Here is a 20,427-nt window from a genome sequence, read left to right on the forward strand (position 1 = left end):
AATATTTCAATACTGCTGTTATTGGAGGGAATAAACATGAAAAAAATTATAAATATTGGAGTAGAAGAGACAAAATTGCCATTATTGCAGATGAAATGACTGTCTACTTAGATAAAATTAATTGAAAACTATTAGACCTAAAGTCAAAGTTTATTAAAGCGACTGGATACACAATCAACATAAGAAAATGACTTTTTCTAATCTGTCAGCAATTAACAAATAGAAAATGTAATAAACGGCTCACAATGACTGACATTCTATACAGTTTACATCTCTTCCCTTCCAACATCTCAGTAAAAATAAATATAAAAATAATTCTATTGTACCATTGAAAAATGAAGAGGGAGTCCATCAACAGGATACAAACAGTGAAGATTTACTGGAAGACATAAAACAGAGAGGAAGAGATTAACTGCAAAACTTAAAGGAGGTTTTGAAATGTTAAACGGATGTAAGTGACAACAATTGTATCCAGAATAAGGGAGACCACAAAGTAAATAAAGACAGTGGAATCTGTGAGAAGTGATAGACTAGGTAATCAATTAAACAAAGAGCAAAACAGTTGAGCCAGTACCCCATTCTTCAGGAAACTTACTTCAGCATTTGCTCCAGGATACAACCTACAAAAGGCTCTCTGCAGTGCATGTTCTAACCTAGTTCCCCTGGAGTGAACACTGGGGCAGGAGAAGCAGAGAACCATTCCAGGTACAACTTCATGGGGTTCAGGGTATCTCTACACTTAAAAAAGCAAGTTATAGGCAATCTCCCAAGGGCTCACATCCCACCCCATCTTCTCCTACACAATCATCCACACAGTGCTCTGTAGTGAGAAGCTACACAACCAGTATGTACGGCACAGTGAAAAGGAAGACCAACCTCATCTATGACTATAGGTGCAAAAATCCTAAACAAAATATCAGCAAACTGATACAAACAAAATCTTAAATAGGATTCAGCAGTGCTAATAATAACATTAACACTTGACAACTTTTTATGCACACACACATACATATGTATATAGGCTCAAGTAAATAATTATGTTAATGTCATAATTTCAGGGTAGGAGAGGCACACGTTTAAATTCAAAAGAAGCAAAAACCCTTTAGTCTTAACTTTGGACATATCAGTACAAACCATGTTTTTTTTTCTTTCTTTCTAAAAATATGTACTAAAGATATCTCCTATCTCTGTCCAATGATAAGGCATAGAAGTCATGATAATCCAGAAGCAATGACCACCCCTTAGTGCCAGATTGTGTTCTTTACATACCCTTTCCTACTAAAAGGAACAAGGGCTCCCTAAAGAAAGGGCTGGGGCAGGAAATGTATAAGATATGTTAGATAGAGACATCTGGTGTCAGAGAGCAAGGAAGCTCTCAGAGGCTAGTAAGTGGTATTAACGACATAGGACCAAACTTGAAGGGTTTCTCACAGCCAAAGATGAAACAATTTAAGCATTAAAAAGGACAATGATAACAAAGGATTTAAGTAAAAATAAATATTAAAAAATAATGAAGAAAAGTTCTTTATGTCAGCTAATAATTGCTAAAGGAATGATAAAATTAGCATATCACCATTTTGCAATCCCTCATGTATAGACGAATCTAGATGAGGATCATTGATAGCTGCTAAAGCCGTCAGGTGAAAAGCTTGCAGGGAACTTTCTCACAGATGGATCAGGGTGATATACTGATCCCACTGATCAATCTTAACAACACCCAAAGAGAAACAACCAGATGTCATGTGCCTCCTCGTGTGATGCTGTAAGAAGTGTTCTTGGAAAAAAAAAATTGAACCTGAACATAATCGATTCTCCAGATCTCACTACCAGGCAACTACCAGTTTCCAGGAAACACAGAGGACAGAGAAACATGGTTTATATGACCAAGAAGATGGGAAATTCTACAAGATAAAAAACTCAGTTTCTACAACAAGTAGATGCCATGAAAGAAAATAAGGAGAGAAAACTGATAAAGAATAAAAGAGACTTAAGAGACATATCAATCAAATGTAATGCGTGGATAGAGCTTGTATGTTAATAGTGAATTGTTATAACGATTTCATTTTTTTCTGATTTCTTTTTAGTTTGTTTTACACTTTATTAACACCTGTTTTATAAACATGACTTAGAGTTCAATGTGGTGATTTTTGAAGACAAAGTGGGAGATGAAAGAGAATTCTAGGCCTAGGTAATTCTGATAGTAATAAAGAATCACAACTTACACTCAAATCACAGTAAGAGAGCAAATAATTTCAAATGGCCTTTGGAATCCCAAAGTGAAAAACTTGTTTTAAAAAAGTCACCTTTTAGAAAGGTAGTTATCAAGTGGCAGAACATTTTGACTAAAAAAGGAAAAAAAAACCAGAGTTGGGAAGAACCTCACAATTCTAGTATGTAAATTTAGAGAGAGCAAAATGTCAGGATAAGACATTATATGAGAAACTAGAAAGGTTTCACTCTCAAAGTTTGATAAGTTGATGTAATTGATGACATGTCACATGATGCTAAAGAGATTTTGTATAATAAACCAAAAAACAACCTTTTATCCAGATTGATGGATCAACAGATTTCAACAACAAATGTCATATGATAGCACTTATATGATGTAAATTGTAGTCAAATTTGAGAAAATTTTTCTGCTATAAAATGCTGCCCAAAACAAGCAAAGGCCAAGATACATTTACTGTTTTGTCTTCATATTGGAAACAAAAGGTACATCTTGGAAGAAATGTGTTGGCAACTGACCGACGGTGCCCTGTCAATGATTTGAACATTGTTCCCTGAGATGGTTCACTTTCTTAAAAGAGAAAATTCTAATGAATTCACAACACCCTTCTTTCCTCCAGGAGAGTTGCTGGTAGAAACTTTTGGAGCTGAAATGAAAAAAATTCTGGATAATGATACAAAAATAATTAACCTTATCAAAGACCAGTTTACCTGAGAACATTTAAAAAACTGTGTAAAAATCTGGACAGAGACCACGGAAATCTGCCACATGCATAAAATCTTATGACTTAAGAGAGCATTTGTTCTGGGGGAAGACAGCTGCCATGTCATGAGAATGCTTAAGCACTCTGTAAAGAAGCCCACGTGGCAAGGAACTGAGGGCACCTCAGAGATTGATCCTCCACTCCCAGTCGTGCCTTCAGATGACTGCAGCCCCAGTCAACATCATGACTGCTACGTCATGAGATCCAGAGCCAGACCACCTAGCTAAGCTGCTCCTGAATTTCTGACTTATGGAGATTATTCAAGATAATGTTTATTACATTGAGCCATTAAGTTTTGGGGTAATTTGTTATACAGTAAGAGAAACTAATATTGATTTTGGTTCTTAACAGGATGCTTCAGCTGAAAAGTGAACTGTGGGAATACTAGGGTCTGGAGAAAATATCTTGGTTTCAAGTGACAAGATTCTTGGTTTTAAATGGAAACTGAAACTCTGGAAAAATCATACGGCCAAAAAAATCTTGAAATGTTTCTACTGTTGCTTGCACTTTAGAGTGAGGGTCTCAAGTTAAGACCAAACCACCTGAGGGAACTGCAGAACAAAACTGAACCATATTTTCCCTCCCTTTAACACAAGTAAATGACTGAATGAGGGTTCCTTTCTCTGAATCTGCTCCTCAACCTGTGCACCTGACTTTGAGAGAAGAGGGAGGGTTTGTAAGGTTATGATTATAAACATAAGATGAAACTTAACTGATTTGCCTTTCTACAAGTTCTGGATTTTTGTGAAAGAGTATCCTGCCATTCATACGAAATAAACATTTTACTGTACTTTCCAACTTCTTACTTGTGTGAGCAAGCTTTTTCTTTGAGCTTAAAAACAGTGACTGAAATAATCTTATTTCAGCTGAAAATGAGATCTGTGTATGTGAGTCTCAGGATCGACTCAGAATTGACCATATACGTAGCAAAAGACAAGCAAAGATTTCACATTATTTTCTTTAGTTTCAAAAATAACACTTTTATGCACATATAGGCCTATAAAATGATTAATATTCATTAAAATCAATTTTTGCAATCTAATAAATTAAATGAAAAATTGAAGTTTCCTCTCCCACTTAATTTGCATCAGAATTGATATCCTATTTTAAAATAACTATAAATGAAGTATAACCTTTAAAAATTATGAATAACTATATTGTACACCTGTAACTTATATAATATTGTACAGAAACTCTACTTCGATAAAAAAATTTAAAAAAAGCATTGAGATCCTTTGTGAGAGGGGGGAAACTACACAGAGTAGGGTAGTAAGTTGGACAAAAATAAACAGATTCATAGAAAAACACCATTCTCTACTCAAAAGAGCACCAAGTTACACAATGTGAACCACTGAACTATACACTTCAAAATGATTAATGTGGTAGTTTATGTTATGTGTATTTTACTACAATTGAAAAAAAGAGTATTGACAATTATTATTGGACTACCATGTCTATGTGTCTATAAGCTGCTGATCATGTTAATGTACTAGGATGGATATATACATATATACGTATATATATGTTTATATTACATACATATTTATATTATGCAGGGTTTTCTGAGACATAAAAATTACTTCAATGGTTCTTCCAGGGTAAAAAGATAGAAAAAGGCTGGTCTAATGGATGGCAAACGGAGCTTTTCCAAGAAGGAAGTGATTGCCAATGGCAGGAAAAAAGAAGCAAGGCAATGATGCTGGCCTGATGGGGCAGAGAAATGGTGTACAGCACTGGAAGGAAATAAAATTAATTACATAGAAGGCCTAGTCAATGTAGAGATTTTACTTTAGACTTGTTGTTAAAGGACATGGAGAACTATTTGGGATCCTGAGGATGGCTATGGTACGAGGAAACTTTTAATAAGTTCAGTATGTCATCACATGCAGTACAGATGGGAGGAAGAAAAGCCTGGAAGCATTTAATTTGAGACAACAAAGATGCTCAGAACGTGAGGAAGTTATAGTTCACTGTAATTATTTCTCAACTTTTGAGCTGCCGTAGATTATACTGGGTGATTTCGGTTAGGAATAACAGAGGAAAGTGTGGTAGTGGCAACAGAAGGCCTGTAACAACAGTACAAGCTTTAGATGGAATGAACAGAAATTGAGCGCTTTAGATAAAAGAGACTGCAACTAAGATTGGGTGGGGATGGTGACAAAGATGATGGAGAGTGCTCAAAGGCCTGAGTCCAAAGATGCAGAAACCAAGAGTATGATGCTACCATGAGGACAAACAGGCAATTGGAATGATGAATAATTTGGAGAGAGCAAGGAGTGAGACTGGGGGTGGTGGTACAGCAAAGGACTGAGGGCTGTGAGAATCCATGGTTCCACTTTGTCCCTCTAACTAGCTAGGGAAGTTACTTCGCTTCTCTGTCAGTTCCTTACACGTAAGATAAAGGGGCACCACGTAATCTTGAAGGTCCCATAAAAGTTCAATGGTTTCATCACACTGAGTTGAGGATAATACTGGGACACCAAATGGAGATAAAACATTGAACGTAAACAGAGTAAAATAGAGCAGGGCAGTTATGAATAATTCTACCTCTGTATGATGTATAGAATTTAAAGTACATTTATCAAATCTGAATAAAAGTTCATTTACCAAAATTTTTTTATCTATATGACTGATGCTTTTTCAAGAAGCTTACACTTTAGTGTAGAAGACATACTGTGATTCCTAATATTTCCATAGTTAAGTTTATGAAGTTCTTCCAATATGAAAATAACCCTCTAAAGAAGGTACCAATCCCCACCCTCTTTCAAAGAGGCGGTTGACTGCGCTATATCAAGGTAAGGTCTCAGAAGATTCGAGTGAAAAGAGACCAACCAAATTTAACAAATAGAGGGTGGCTAGCCTTCTTTGGGAGAGAAGTTTTAGCGGAAGTTGAAGTCAAATATCAAGGACTTAAAGACAGAAGGGGAGAGGGGCTTGTGGTATAGACAGTGTCCTGCGGGGCTGAAAACGTACTTGACAAAGGAATAAACTATCTGGTACAAAAGACAAAAACATGGTCTGGCTTTCTGTCAGGTAACAGTTTCTTTAAAAGGACACACACACACACACACACACACACACACACTTTTTTTTCTTCCTTTCGTGAAACCATAGTACAAAACGACGGGCACAGTACTGCCCACAATCTCGCGTACTTGGAAAGATCCGGAAGAAACAAGCGACTCGAAAGAACGCAGACAAGCCCTTCCACTAAGTTCCGACGCGGCCAGATCCACCTCCCGCCAAAGCGCGGCTCAAACGTCCTCAGAGCCACCGGCAGCACAGTTGCTGAAGCCGCAACCAATTGACGAGCGAGGGGACTGCAGCGTAGCCTGAGAGGACAAGGTGCACGGCCACTCAGCTGCCACCAGGTACAAGCCGATCCGCTGGGAGAGGGGCGGTCCCTGACGCCAGCCATCGCCAAGGGCAACGCCGCGGGGCGGCACTTCCTGCAACGTCACGCTGCAAAGGACGCCGCTATTGTACGTCACTTCCTCCGCTCGCCGTAGGCAAATAGACCTAACTGTCGTAAAGTAGCGGTTGACGTTAGATATTATTGATACCCTTCCATCGCTGAAGGCTTTTTCGGGCAGGTGACAGCGTCCCTGATTCCGCGGGTGACTGGCTGGCTTTCTGAACCAGTTATTCGAGTTTCTATTTGGTTCCCTCCCCACCTCCGTTTTGTGCCGGTACGGTGGCCGAAGAGGCTCTTGTGCGGCGGAAGTACCGGGCGGGAGAGTGTGAGCCTCCGGGCCTGAGGTGCACGTGGCGCCGGTGAGTGGCGGGAGGGGGCCGGTCGGTCTGAGGATGCTGGAGGTGGAACCCAGCGGAGGGAGGAGGGGAATGCAGCTGAAGACCTTGCTGCCAGCTGGGGGAGGAAGTACTCACCGGGGGTGACGGGGCTGGTGAGTGGATGGTCAGCGCTCACAGGGCTTTGGGGAGAGGACACTCACTCTTCGGGCTCGTCGCTGGCCGCCTGGCCATGGGTGAGGTGGCAGGGTTGCTATTATTATTGTTGTCTACTTTTATGTTTTCTGACTGAGGCTCAGAGGGGTTCGGTGGTGCTCCCAGAGGCCACAGTGACTGAAAGGCACGCCCTGTTTTTCTAACCAGGTGGGAGCGAGCATGTCTTTTCGTGGCGGAGGTCGCGGAGGCTTTAGTCGAGGTGGCGGCTTCGGTCGCGGCGGCAGCAGCAACCACCACTTCCGAGGTGGAGGCGGCGGCAGTTTCAGAGGCGGCGGCGGCGGCAGAGGAGGATTTGGACGAGGGGGCGGCCGCGGAGCTTTTAACAGAGGCCAGGACCACGGACCTCCAGAGCAAGTAGTTTGTAAGTAGGCTTCAAAGCTTGGCCCACCGCGGGGCGAGGATGGAGTGGGGTCCGGGGACGGAGGTTGTGGGTTTGTGTTATTAGTAAGTTTGACCGGGAGTCAGGTGCTGAAAGATAGATCCAGCAGCTCTCTCTCCTACGGAGGTTGCTGCTTGATCGGGGAGTCAAGCCTCTGGAGAGGCTGTAAAGTGACGTATAATCGTGCTGTAGAAGTAAGGGGGAGATAAGAAAGCTGAAGGACAGTTAGAATGCATCGTGGAGATGGAATTTGGGTTTGGGCTGAAAGAGAGATACAACTACGTAATATTGTGCGTTTACCCCTACTGTCCCCGTTTTACAGATAAGAAAACTGATTCAGCGTTAAGTTTCTTTGCTAGGGTCATAGTGAGAAGTGATCAGTAAGTGATGTATTTGAGATACAAAGCCAGGTTTCCTGACCCCAAAGCCCATGCTTTTAATTGCTACTCATAACTAAGTGAAGTGTGTAAAAAAACTTGCTCAGAAGGGAAACTACTGGGGGGAGTCAAGAAAAAGACCTAATTAGAGGAGTTTTGGAGTAATTATCAAAGAGGTAGGATGGAAGTCATGGAAAGTGAGACAGAGATTTGACGGTAGAAGCCTACATCAGAGAAGAGAAAGGATGAACAGAGTCTAATATAAAGAGTAGGATGGATCAGTATGCAGAATGGTTTGAAGAGGTCAACGGCTAGAGTCAAAGGTCCTCGCCCCACAGCAGTCCATGCATGACACATCAGAGCATGGTGAAAGTGAGGAAAAAAAGAAGGGTTCGATGGGAGAGATATTTCAGTGGAAACAGACTCAGTAGAACTTGGCTAATACTAGGAATAAAAGGCTCCAGGTTTTGAGCTTGGGTGATAGGAATTGAGAGTCGGTTTTGCAGGAATATGCTGAGTATTTTAGTTTGGGGTGACTGTGAGTCAGATACATAGGTAGTTATTTTGAGATTCCAGACTTCTTTGGAAAAGATCGAAAAGTCATTGGTGAAGAGGTGGTAGTAGGAACTTAGGAAAGGGGAGAAAAAAAGAAAGGGCCAGAGAACAACAAAGACTGACTTAGACTTAGGGATGGGGAGAAGGAAGAGACAATAGAATGAGGCGTAGTGTTGTTTAATCAAATAATAATAGTTATTATAGTAAAATAACTGTTATTGTAGATTGAGTGGTCTCAGTGTGCCAGGCATTTTCTAAGCACTTGACATTTATTATTGCACTTGATCTTCACAATACTATACGTTAGGTGTCAGTACTGTTGTTAGCCCTACATTAAAGATGAAGACACTGAAGCACAGAGAAGGTGAGACCCGTACCCCAGGTCACATAGCTAGTATTTTGTGCAGTTGGTATACTAACCCAGGAAGACTTTTCTGCCTCAGAACAGATATGGTGAAATCCCAGGCGGCCAAGAGGAAAGCTTCCAGAAGAGGTTGGTCAATATCATTTGAAATTGTTTTATATTTTAACATTTTCATGTCCTATTTCAGTATTAGGAGAGTTCCTGCACCCCTGTGAGGATGACATAGTTTGTAAATGTACCACAGATGAAAATAAGGTGCCTTATTTCAATGCTCCAGTTTATTTAGAAAACAAAGAACAAATTGGAAAAGTGGATGAGATATTTGGACAACTTAGAGATTTTGTATCCTTTTTAATTGGAAGATGTAGCTATCTCATTAAAAGGTTACTGTTTGTTTTTTCTGGGGTTAAGTATTGATTAAACTAAACTTTGCTGCTTCATTAAAGTGGATGGAGTATTGCTAAGATTGGACCATAAAGGAGAATCAAGAGGGGGGATGTATTTTCACATATATTGAAAAGATAGGCCTTATAAGTGTGACTTCCTTTTTGGAAGGTTTTAGAAATGATTGCCACTTGGATCAGTGCCACAGGGTTGAGGTACTTTGCTTTGGATGTGATGATGCCACTGCAATAGGACGGTGGAATTGGAAGTTTTAAAACAAAAATTAAAATTTCACTTCTGTTTGGAGACTCATTTCTTACTTTTCCTAAATATTTCTGTATATTCTAACCTTGTTATTTTAAAAACTACACGTGAATTCAGAAGATTATCTTTGATATTAATTGCTTATTCCTTAATAAAATTAATAGTATTTTTCAGTTAAATTGTCAGAGAACATGAAGGCATCTTCCTTTAAAAAACTGCAGAAGGTGAGTCAAGTTTATGATACCTGGATCCTTGGTTTTATAAACGAATGATCTACCTTAGGACAGTTTTACTTAAGGCACTTGAGACTTCTCCAGTGTATCACTAGTGAAGCTCTTAAACTGAGATGTTCTGTATTTTAGACATTGAACTTACTAATCTTTAAAAGTAATGTGTTTAATTCAGGTTTTCAGAAAGTAATCTGTGGTCATATTAGCAATTCTGTAACTGCTGGAGTACATTTTTTATTTTATGTACAAATCTTATTGAAAAGCTTTCATTCTAAGTATAATGTTAAGTTATAAAGCTTATATTATTTGGGAGAAATCAGATATTAAATGATTTCACAGATATTTCAATAACATTATGATATATGCTGTAAAGGAGTCATACATGTTGGTATGAGAATGTTAGTCGTGAGACCAAATTTAGTGCATTGGCTTTCTGAGAATGTGAGTTTGAAGCAGAGACCTGAAAGTTGACCACGGGTGACTCCCAAACCTGGTTGCACATCAGAATTACCTGGGGGAGCTTTTAAGAAGATGTATTTCTAGGTCCCACTCCTAGAAGTTTGACCGAGTAGGTGTTAGGTAGGGACGAGGATTCAGTTTTTAAAAGGAAACTTCTGGATGACTTTGATGAAGGTCAGGCTAGCACTTGGGAACCACTGCTCTAGTCACAGAGGAGGAGGAAGTGCATTTCAAGTAAGGAAAACAGCGTGTGCAAGTCTGACAGTAAAGCCACCTTAAGGATCTGAAAAAGGCAGAGGTAGAGCTTGGACACAGTACATTTAGGAGGGGTGGGGAAAGTTGTGAAGTAATGACTAGCAAGGTAGGCAGGGGCTAGATTACTTAAGGCCTTCAGGTCATGGGAAAGGATTTAGACTTTAGTCTTCATTTTGTTTTTAACTATCAGGATATATATGGTTAAATTTATACTTAAAAGAGAGTGTTAGAAAAATAAAAGAGCACCCTGGAAAGAGGTCAGTACTGTGTGTGAAGGGGCCAGGTTGGATGCTGTTGCTTTAGTCCTGAAAGAGTGGAAATGGAGAAAAGTGGATGGTTTAATGAGAGATATAGGAAGTAGAATCGATAGGTCTTGGTAATTGGTTAGCTATTGAAGATGAAGTAAAAAATATCACCATCTTTCAGATGTCTGATTGCAACAGCTTTGTGGATGGTGTCACCATTCACTGAAATGGGCAGTACTGGAGAAGAAGGGAATTAGGGGAAGATAATGAATTCAGTTTTGGACGTAATGAGTGTGAAGTACATCACACTAATTATTTCTGTTATACTTCCAGTTTTATATAGACCCATATAAGCTGCTGCCGTTGCAGAGGTTTCTACCTCGACCTCCGGGTGAGAAGGGGCCTCCCAGAGGCGGTGGCAGGGGCGGTCGAGGAGGAGGAAGAGGCGGAGGTGGCAGAGGTGCGAGGGGTGGTAAGTTACCTGCGGGGGAGATTTCTAATGAGATTTCAAAGCCGCAGCCAACTTGTATAGCACATTTTAGTCTTGTATAGAGGCGGACCTCCATTATGCTTATTTGTCTTTTTTCATAAAGCTGCTTCCAATCTTGGCACATTACCATAGTAGTAATGCTTAGTTTCTGTAAAGTATAGTATTATCTTAATTGAATTTTAAATTTTTAGTTAACATCATTGAGTGGTGATTATATGCCAAGAGCTGGTCATATATTCTTTTAACATCCAAGTATATTCTTTTAATATTTAGCAAAACCTTGTGAAGGTGGGTGATACCCTTTTTTTATGGATGAGGAAATGCAGGCTTACAAAAGTTAATTTGCTCTAATCACACAATTGGCAGCTCAGAAATAAAACCCGTATCTTCTGATGTCATGCCAAAGACTATTACCATAAGTTCATTGCTTTGATTTCAGTATTTTGATATATGTATTTCCCCACAGCTTGGGTACATTCATCATTGTGGGCAGTTGGATGATGAGCAGGGCTGGGGATGAGGTGGGATACAGCATTGGTTGTGCTTAGATCTGCAAATGGTGTGGTGGGTGGGTGACTGGGTGATGGGCAGAGCCAAAGAGATGAGGAAGAGGAGCTGCACAGCGGGGTTGGACAACTTCTGGGACAGGGTCAGAAAAGAGAGAATCCTGTTCTCACTTTTGCCTCTCAATGTAATTATCACTTCACTCCTTAAATGTACCTTTTTTGGGTCCAAATAGCTTGGAGATAATCTTTAAAGAGATATTAACATATATCTTTAAGTATTTTGGGGAGTACCCCTTTAAGAATTTGATGAATGGAGATCCCCTCATTTCCATTCTATATTCAGTCTCGTACATGACATTTTAAAGCATTCACAACTATATTTTCTTAAAATCTTAATTTTTTTATATCAGTATTTTGGAAGTATGTGTTTGTTTCCTCATTTTATAATTTCTCTTTTTATATTTCATCATTCTTTACAAAGTTAGCCCCCAAAATGAATAAAAATAGAGACTGCAATAGGAAGCCAAACGTGATGGATAATAGAAAAAAATGCTTTAAAAATTTTAAATTTCAAGGCTCATCAGCATGTGACCATCAGTGTTGATCTGTTTGCAGCTCCATTGACCTTAAACATTGTATTTATGGTGCTACCCTTTGTTCTTAGGATAAAAACAATTTAAATAAAAAGTATATATAATAAGCAAAAGTTGAGGTACTCATGCATTTAATGGTAGGGCTAAATTGACCTTTAAAGTAACAAGCTTTTCTAATTTATTAAAACAGAAAGCTTGTTTAAAAAGTTGTAACCTAGGATTTTAGCCTGCTGCTGGACAGTTTCTCCATTTTTATCTTAAAATTTTCTGTGAGGTAAAATATGTGAATATATATTCATTACTATTACAAGAATTATATTGATATTTACAGGCTTATCAAAATATGATAAGTTACAGTTAATGAATGTTTCCTTTTTTTTAGGTGGTTTTAGAGGTGGAAGAGGAAGTGGAGGTGGAGGTTTCAGAGGAGGAAGAGGGGGTGGTGGTTTTAGAGGTGAGTGGAAAAAAAACTTTAAATGACTGAATTTCTAGGAGTGGTAATGTCTACCAACTTTTATTTCTGTTTGCCAGCTAGTACATAGAACACCATGGTGTTCTTTGCTTTAGCCTAATAGATAGTTTCATTTTATATCACTTTTCCCTTTGAATTTTTTCACCTACTTCTACTTTACTTTGCTGTATTATTAATTTGAAAAACAAAAAAGTATAATACAAATGACAGTTAAATTTGGTAAAATACTTTTGCTAAACCTTACAAGAACTAATGCTGATTTTAGACTTGAGTTTTGGGTAATAGTATTATTAAATATTCATTTTTTCTTTACCCTTAATACTTTCATTTTCTCTTAATCAGGAAGAGGACGTTAAGTGTAACAGTTGACAGAGAAACTTCACCAGTTGACTTCGGCATTAACCCCATGATCTACATCTATGGATCAGAAACTCGTTTCATGATCAAATCTTGAAGAGCTGGTCATTTTATGACAGTGGAGCTAAAATGTCAACGTCATGCAAAAACGAGTGTGGCAGAAGAGGCAGTTCTGCTCTAAAAGAGTATGAACAAATGTTTTAATGTTTTGTACAATGCTTGGAACTTGTGGGTGTTCAGTAAAGGGGCAGCTTTCATCTGAAGCGTATTTGAATTTTTAAAATAAAGTGTTTTATTCCTTTAAGTTATTTAGAGCTGTGTTTATTAAACCAGAGCTATTTTTGAGTTAAAAGGGACAACCCAGTAGATTTAAGATAGAAAAAAAGGTGTTTGCATATATAACTGATCTTTTAAAAAAAATAGGCTAGTAGAGCGGTACTTCAACATTCTCTATAAATTAACACTCCCTTTCAAAATGTTTGCTTTTTGTATATGAGAACATCAACACACTTTATTGTATTTTCCCTTTTGTGTGTTAGTACATAAATCAAAGTTAGTAAGGCAGCTTCTCTAGTTGTAATTAGTAATTGATAAGAAAATTTTAGTATTGGTTATGAATCTGTTAAAGATGGAACAGCTCTGTTCAAGTTGAGAACTAGAAGTTGATGACATTTCTTAAGAAATGTTTTATTTTTCTCATTCAACATAGATGGAATGTTGAAAGTTTTACTGAATGTTTTTATTTTCCTTTTTTTAAGGGACTCAAGGATTAAGATGTTACTGACCATAAATAAATATTTGATTGCCTGCTACACGTTCAGATTCCTGGGTAGGGATATTACAAATGAAATTGAATTGGTTTTTGGTCCTCACTGCTATTGTAGTATCAAGACGTAACCATGATAGCAAGTTAGAATACTGTGATATAGGATAATTTTCCCTGCCATTGATTTTCCCTCCTCACATGTGTCCATTCTCAGAAGGAATGGGGTTGCCGTATCTTCTAAGTTTTCTAGCATGTTTTACCTAATACTGCCTAAATCAGTGTTTTGGGTTTTATGTAACTTTTTTGATTAATGGAATTGCAGCAGGATGAATAAATATGTAAGCCATAAGTATATATGATGAACAAATATGCTGAAAATTCTTCACAGGAAGAAGTGGTTATGCTTTTACAACTTGGGAAAAGAGACTGTTTGATTTAGAATACTTGGGTTGAAACTTTCAGTGAGAGTTAGGGCCAGGGCTTTTACTCTTGGTCTGTAAAAGACATAGCAAGCAATTATTTGTCCTTGGTATTGTCCCAAGGACAAATAATAGTGCAAATTCCTACGCTTTTTTTTAACATGTAAAAAGTCTAAACTGGCTGATGGTCGGTAGACAAATCACTTGAGATTTCACCTTTTACCTTAGGTATATCTTTTGGTCATTAGCTATCTTTAAACTCTATTTTTCTCTTTTCTTCCTTATAGTAGTTCTTCCTGGGTTTCCTTTGGGGCATTTAGTTTTTTTTTTTTTTTGGCCACACCGCGTGGCATGTGGGATCTTAGTTCCCTGACCAGGGATTGAACCCATGCCCCCTGGACAGCCAGGGAAGTTCCCAGGGTATTTGGTTTTGAATTGAGTTCATATGTTTAGGGAGCCTAACATTAATGCATTTGGTACTGTGGTATCACTGAGCTCCACTGTAAAAGAAAATTTGATGATTATTCAGATGTTAAATCTTTTGAGTTGTTAACCAAATAACATTCTGACTGCTTGCATCATGCTAAAATGTACTTGTTACCATAGCACTGAAAAGATTTAGTGGAATACAAGCAATATTTCCTGGCATTCCTGAAAATTTGGGAGGAGTTATGATAGGAGGACTGACTTTAAGCCAGTTAAAGTTTATGAAATTGAAGAATCATGAGCTGTGTAAATTTGACATGCTTATATTTCTTAGTATTCTAAGCCTCATCCCAATATAGCTTTTCCATGTCACTCGTGAAGGAAGCATTAAAAAGTACGTTGAATGCATCTACCACACTCATAATCTGTAAAACTTGTAGCTACAGCAAATAGCTGGCCATTTTTGGAATTATTTTTTCTTCAGTTCTTTTTTTTTATTTCTGAATTTTATTCATTTTTTATACAGCAGGTTCTTATTAGTTATCTATTTCATACATATTAGTGTATATATGTCAATCCCAATCTCCCAATTCATCCCACCACCCCCACCCCCACTGCCACTTTCCCCGCTTGGTGTCCATATGTTTTTTCTCTACATCTGTGTCTCTATTTCTGCCCTGCAAACCAGTTGATCTGTACCATTTTTCTAGGTTCCACATATATGCGTTAATATACGATATTTATTTTTCTAACTTCACTCTGTATGACAGTCTCTAGATCCATCCACGTCTTTACAAATGACCCAATTTTGTTCCTTTTTATGGCTGAGTAATATTCCATTGTATATATGTACCACATCTTCTTTATCCATTCGTCTGTCGATGGGCATTTAGGTTGCTTCCATGACCTGGCTATTGTAAATAGTGCTGCAGTGAACATTGGGGTGCATGTGTCTTTTTGAATTATGGTTTTCTCTGGGTATATGTCCAGTAGTGGGATTGCTGGGTCATATGGTAATTATATTTTTAATTTTTTAAGGAACCTCCATACTGTTCTCATAGTGGCTGTATCATTTTACATTCCCACCAACAGTGCGAGAAAGGAGGTTCCCTTTTCTCCACACCTCTCCAGCATTTGTTGTCTGTGATTTTCTAATGATGCCCATTCTAACTGGTGTGAGATGATACCTCATTGTAGTTTTGATTTGCATTTCTCTAATAATTAGTGATGTTGAGCAGCTTTTCATGTGCTTCTTGGCCATCTGTATGTCTTCTTTGGAGAAATGTCTACTTAGGTCTTCTGCCCATTTTTGGATTGGGTTGTTTGTTTCTTTAATATTGAGCTGCATGAGCTGTTTATATATTTTGGAGATTAATCCTTTAATGTCCGTTGATTCGTTTGCAAATATTTTCTCCCATTCTGTGGGTTGTCTTTTCGTCTTGATTGTAGATTCCTTTGCTTTGCAAAAGCCTTTAAGTTTCATTAGATCCCATTTGTTTATTTTTGTTTTTATTTACATTACTCTAGGAGGTGGATCAAAAAAGATCTTGCTGTGATTTATGTCGGAGTGTTCTTCCTATGTTTTCCTCTAAGAGTTTTGTAGTGTCCGGTCTTACATGTAGGTCTCTAATCCATTTTGAGTTTATTTTTGTGTATGGTGTTGGCGAGTGTTCTAATTTCATTCTTTTACACATAGCTGTCCAGTTTTCCCAGCACCACTTATTGAAGAGACTGTCTTTTCTCCATTGTATATCCTTGCCTCCTTTGTCATAGATTAGTTGACCATAGGTGTGTGGGTTTATCTCAGGTTTCTGTCCTGTTCCGTTGATCTATATTTCTGTTTTTGTGCCGGTACCATATTGTCTTTTTTTTTTTTTTTTAACATCTTTATTGGGGTATAATTGCTTTACAGTGGTGTGTTAGTTTCTGCTTTATAACAAAGTGAATCAGTTACACATATCTGTATGTTCCCATATCTCTTCCCTACCATATTGTCTTGATTACTGTAGCTTTGTAATACAGTCTGAAGTCAGGGACTCTGATTCCTCCAGCTCCGTTTTTTTCCCTCAGGACTGCTTTGGCTATTTGGGGTCTTGTGTGTCTCCATACAAATTTTAAGATTTTTTTGTTCTAGTTCTGTAAAAAAAACACGCTGTTTGTAATTTGATAGGGATTGCATTGAATCTGTAGATTGCTTTGGGTAGTATAGTCATCTTCACAGTATTGATTCTTCCAATCCAAGAACATGCTATATCTCCATCTGTTGGTATCATCTTTAATTTCTTTCATCAGTGTCTTACAGTTTTCTGCATAGAGGTATTTTGTCTCCCTAGGTAGGTTTATTCCTAGGTATTTTATTCTTTTTGTTGCAATGGTAAATGGGAGTGTTTCCATAATTTCTCTTTCAGATTTTTCATCATTAGTGTATAGGAATGCAAGAGGTTTCTGTGTATTAATTTTGTATCTTGCAACTTTACCAGATGCATTGATTAGCTCTAGTAGTTTTCTGGTGGAATCTTTAGGATTCTCTATGTATAGTATCATGTCATCTGCAAACAGTGACAGTTTCACTTCTTCTTTTCCAATTTGTATTTCTTTTATTTCTTTTTCTTCTCTGATTGCCATGGCTAGGACTTCCAAAACTATGTTGAACAATAGTGGCGAGAGTAGACATACTTGTCTTGTTCCTGATCTTAGAGGAAATGCTTTCAGTTTTTGACCATTGAGAATGATGTTTGCTGTGGGTTTATTGTATATGGCTTTTATTATGTTGAGGTAGGTTCCCTCTATGCCCACTATCTGGAGAGTTTTTATCATAACTGGGTGTTGAATTTTGTCAAAAGCTTTTTCTGTATCTATTGAGATGATCATATGGTTTTTCTTCTATTTGTTAATATGGTGTATAATTGATATACCATATTGATTTGCATATATTGAAGAATCCTTGCATCCGTGGGATAAATCCCACTTGATCATGGTGTATGATCCTTTTTTTTTTTTTTTTTTTTGCGGTACATGGGCCTCTCAGTGTTGTGGCCTTTCCCATTGCGGAGCACAGGCTCCGGATGTGCAGGCTCGGCAGCCATGGCTCACGGGCCCAGCCACTCCACGGCATGTGGGATCTTCCTGGACCAGGGCACGAACCTGTGTCCCTTGCATTGGCAGGCGGACTCTCAACCGCTGCGCCACCAGGGAAGCCTGTGTGATCCTTTTAATGTGTTGTTGGATTCTGTTTGCTTGTATTTTGTTGAGGATTTTTGCATCTGTGTTCATCAGTGATAATTGGTCTGTAATTTTCCTTTTTAGTAGTATCTTTGTCTGGTTTTGGTATCAGGGAGATGGTGGCCTCATAGAATGAGTTTGGGAGTGTTCCGTCCTCTGCAATTTTTTGGAAGAGTTTGAGAAGGATGGGTGTTAGCTCTTCTCTAAATGTTTGATAGAATTTGCCTGTGAAGCTATCTGGTCCTGGACTTTTGTTTGTTGGAAGATTTTAAATCACAATTTCAATTTCAGTGCTTGTTACTGGTCTGTTCATATTTTCTACTTCTTCCTGGTTCAGACTTGGAAGGTTATACCTTTCTAAGAATTTGTCCATTTCTTCCAGATTGTCCATTTTATTGGCATAGAGTTGCTTGTAGTAGTCTCTTAGGATGCTTTGTATTTCTGCAGTGTCTGTGGTAACTTCTTCTTTTCCATTTCTAATTTTATTGATTTGAGTCCTTTCCCTCTTTTTCTTGATGAGTCTGGCTAATGGTTTATCAATTTTGTTTATCTTCTCAAAGAACCAGCTTTTAGTTTTATTGATCTTTGCTATTATTTTCTTTGTTTCTATTTCATTTATTTCTGCTCTGATCTTTATGATTTCTTCCCTTCTAACTTTGGGTTTTGTTTCTTCTTCTTTCTCTAGTGCCTTTAGGCATAAGTTTAGATTGTTTATTTGAGATTTTTCTTGTTTCTTGAGGTAGGCTTGTATTGCTGACAACTTCCCTCTTAGAACAGCTTTTGATGCATCCCATAGGTTTTGGATCGTTGTGTTTTCGTTGTAATCTGTGTCTAGGTGTTTTTTGATTTCCTCTTTGATTTCTTCAGTGATCTCTTGGTTATTTAGTAGCCTATTGTTTAGCCTCCATGTGTTAGTGTTTTTTACATTTTTTTCCCCGTTATTGATTTCTAATCTCATAGTATTGTGGTCGGAAAAGATACTTGATATGATTTCAGTTTTCTTAAATTTACCGAGGCTTGATTTGTGACCCAAGCTGTGATCTCTCCTGGAGAATGTTCCGTGTGCACTTGAGAAGAAAGTGTAATCTGCTGTTTTCAGATGGCATGTCCTATAAATATCAATTAAATCTCTCTGGTCTGTTGTGTCATTTAAAGCTTCTGTTTCCGTATTTTCATTTTGGATGATTTGTCTGTTGGTGTAAGTGAGGTGTTAAAGTCCCCCACTATTATTGTGTTACTGTCAATTTCCTCTTTTATAGCTGTTAGCAGTTGCCTTATGTATTGAGGTGCTCCTACGTTGGGTGCATATATATTTATAATTGTTATATCTTCTTCTTGGATTGATCCCTTGATCATTATGCAGTGGCCTTCCTTGTCTCTTGTAACATTCTTTATTTTAAAGTCTATTTTAGCTGACATGAGTATTGCTACTGCAGCTTTCTTTTGATTTCCATTTGCATGGAGTATCTTTTTGCATTGCCTCACTTTCAGTCTGTATGTGTCTCTAGGTCTGAAATGGGTCTCTTGAAGACAGCATATATATGGGTCTTGTTTTTGTATCCATTCAGCAAGCCTGTGTCTTTTGGTTGGAGCATTTAATCCATTCACGTTTAAGGTAATTATCAATATGTATGTTCCTATTACCATTTTCTTAATTGTTATGGGTTTGTTTTTGTAGGTCCTTTTCTTCTCTTGTGTTTCCCACTTAGATAATTTCCTTTAGCATTTGTAGAGCTGCTTTGTTGCTGCTGAATTCTCTTTGCTTTTGCTTGTCTGTAAAACTTTTGATTTCTCTGTTGAATCTGAATGAGATCCTTGCTTGGTAGAGTAATCTTGATTTTAGGTTCTTCCCTTTCATCACTTTAAATATATCATGCCACTCCCTTCTGGCTTATAGAGTTTCCTCTGAGAAATCAGCTGTTAACCTTATGGGAGTTCCCTTGTATGTTGTTTGTCGTTTTTCCCTTGTTGCTTTCAGTAGTTTTTCTTTGTTTTTGTCAATTTGATTACTGTGTGTCTTGGTGTGTTTCTCCTGTATGGGACTCTGCACTTCCTGGACTTGGGTGGCTATTTCCTCTCCTGTGTTAGGGAATTTTTCAACTATAATCTCTTCAAATATTTTCTCGGGTCCTTTCTCTCTCTCCTTCTTCTGGGACCCCTATAATGCGAATGTTGTTGTGGTTAATCTTGTCCCAGAGGTCTCTTAGGCTGTCTTCATTTCTTCTCATTCTTTTTTCTTTATTCTGTTCTGTGGCAGTGAATTCCACTATTCTGTCTTCCAGGTCACTTATCTGTTGTTTTTTTACTCAGTTATTCTGCTATTGATTCCTTCTAGTGTATTTTTCATTTTAGTTTTTGTATTGTTCATCTTTGTTTGTTCTTTAATTCTTCTAGGTGTTTGTTCTTTAATTCTTCTAGGTCTTTGTTAAACATTTCTTCCATCTTCTTGATCTTTGCCTCCATTCTTTTTCTGAGGTCCTGGATCATCTTCACTATCATTATTCTGAATTCTTTTTCTGGAAGGTTGCCTATCTCCATTTATTTGTTTTTCTGGGGTTTTATCTTGTTCCTTCATCTGGTACAAATTCCTCTGCCTTTTCATTTTGTCTGTCTTTCTGTGAATGTGGTTTTCCTTCCACAGGCTGCAGGATTGTAGTTCTTCTTGCTTCTGCTCTCTGCCCTCTGGTGGATGAGGCTACTTAAGAGGC

General features: G+C 38.0%; 1 protein-coding gene and 1 long non-coding RNA gene across 6 annotated transcripts; one reads left to right on the forward strand and one right to left on the reverse strand.

The window, feature by feature from the left end:
- On the reverse strand, nt 1-6,367 carry LOC113619009 (uncharacterized). 3 transcript variants are annotated; one of them, XR_003432245.1, is made up of 2 exons: nt 6,146-6,367; nt 1-379 (listed from the first exon to the last, which is right to left on the reverse strand). It is a non-coding gene; the product is annotated as an uncharacterized LOC113619009 (long non-coding RNA). The 3 variants fall into 3 exon arrangements; XR_003432246.1 differs by having other exon boundaries at nt 1-733; XR_003432244.1 differs by having other exon boundaries at nt 596-6,367.
- A 113-nt stretch (nt 6,368-6,480) lies between these two features.
- GAR1 (GAR1 ribonucleoprotein) lies at nt 6,481-13,194 on the forward strand. Of its 3 annotated transcripts, none has more exons than XM_027103500.1 (7): nt 6,481-6,764; nt 7,104-7,317; nt 8,819-8,973; nt 9,444-9,503; nt 10,802-10,940; nt 12,440-12,511; nt 12,872-13,194. In XM_027103500.1, the coding sequence occupies exons 2-7, from the start codon at nt 7,116-7,118 to the stop codon at nt 12,883-12,885; spliced, it is 642 nt and encodes a 213-aa protein (XP_026959301.1). In that variant the 5' UTR covers nt 6,481-6,764; nt 7,104-7,115; the 3' UTR covers nt 12,886-13,194. The 3 variants fall into 3 exon arrangements, with proteins under 3 accessions (XP_026959301.1, XP_026959303.1, XP_026959302.1); XM_027103502.1 differs by having other exon boundaries at nt 6,614-6,764; nt 12,440-12,451; XM_027103501.1 differs by lacking the exon at nt 6,481-6,764 and adding an exon at nt 6,790-6,895.
- The last annotated feature ends 7,233 nt before the right edge of the window (nt 13,195-20,427 follow it).

This window comes from Aethalodelphis obliquidens, unplaced genomic scaffold, assembly GCF_003676395.1.
Source record: "Aethalodelphis obliquidens isolate GAN/ISIS:26980383/991018 unplaced genomic scaffold, ASM367639v1 scaffold6, whole genome shotgun sequence".
NCBI lineage: Eukaryota > Metazoa > Chordata > Mammalia > Artiodactyla > Delphinidae > Aethalodelphis > Aethalodelphis obliquidens.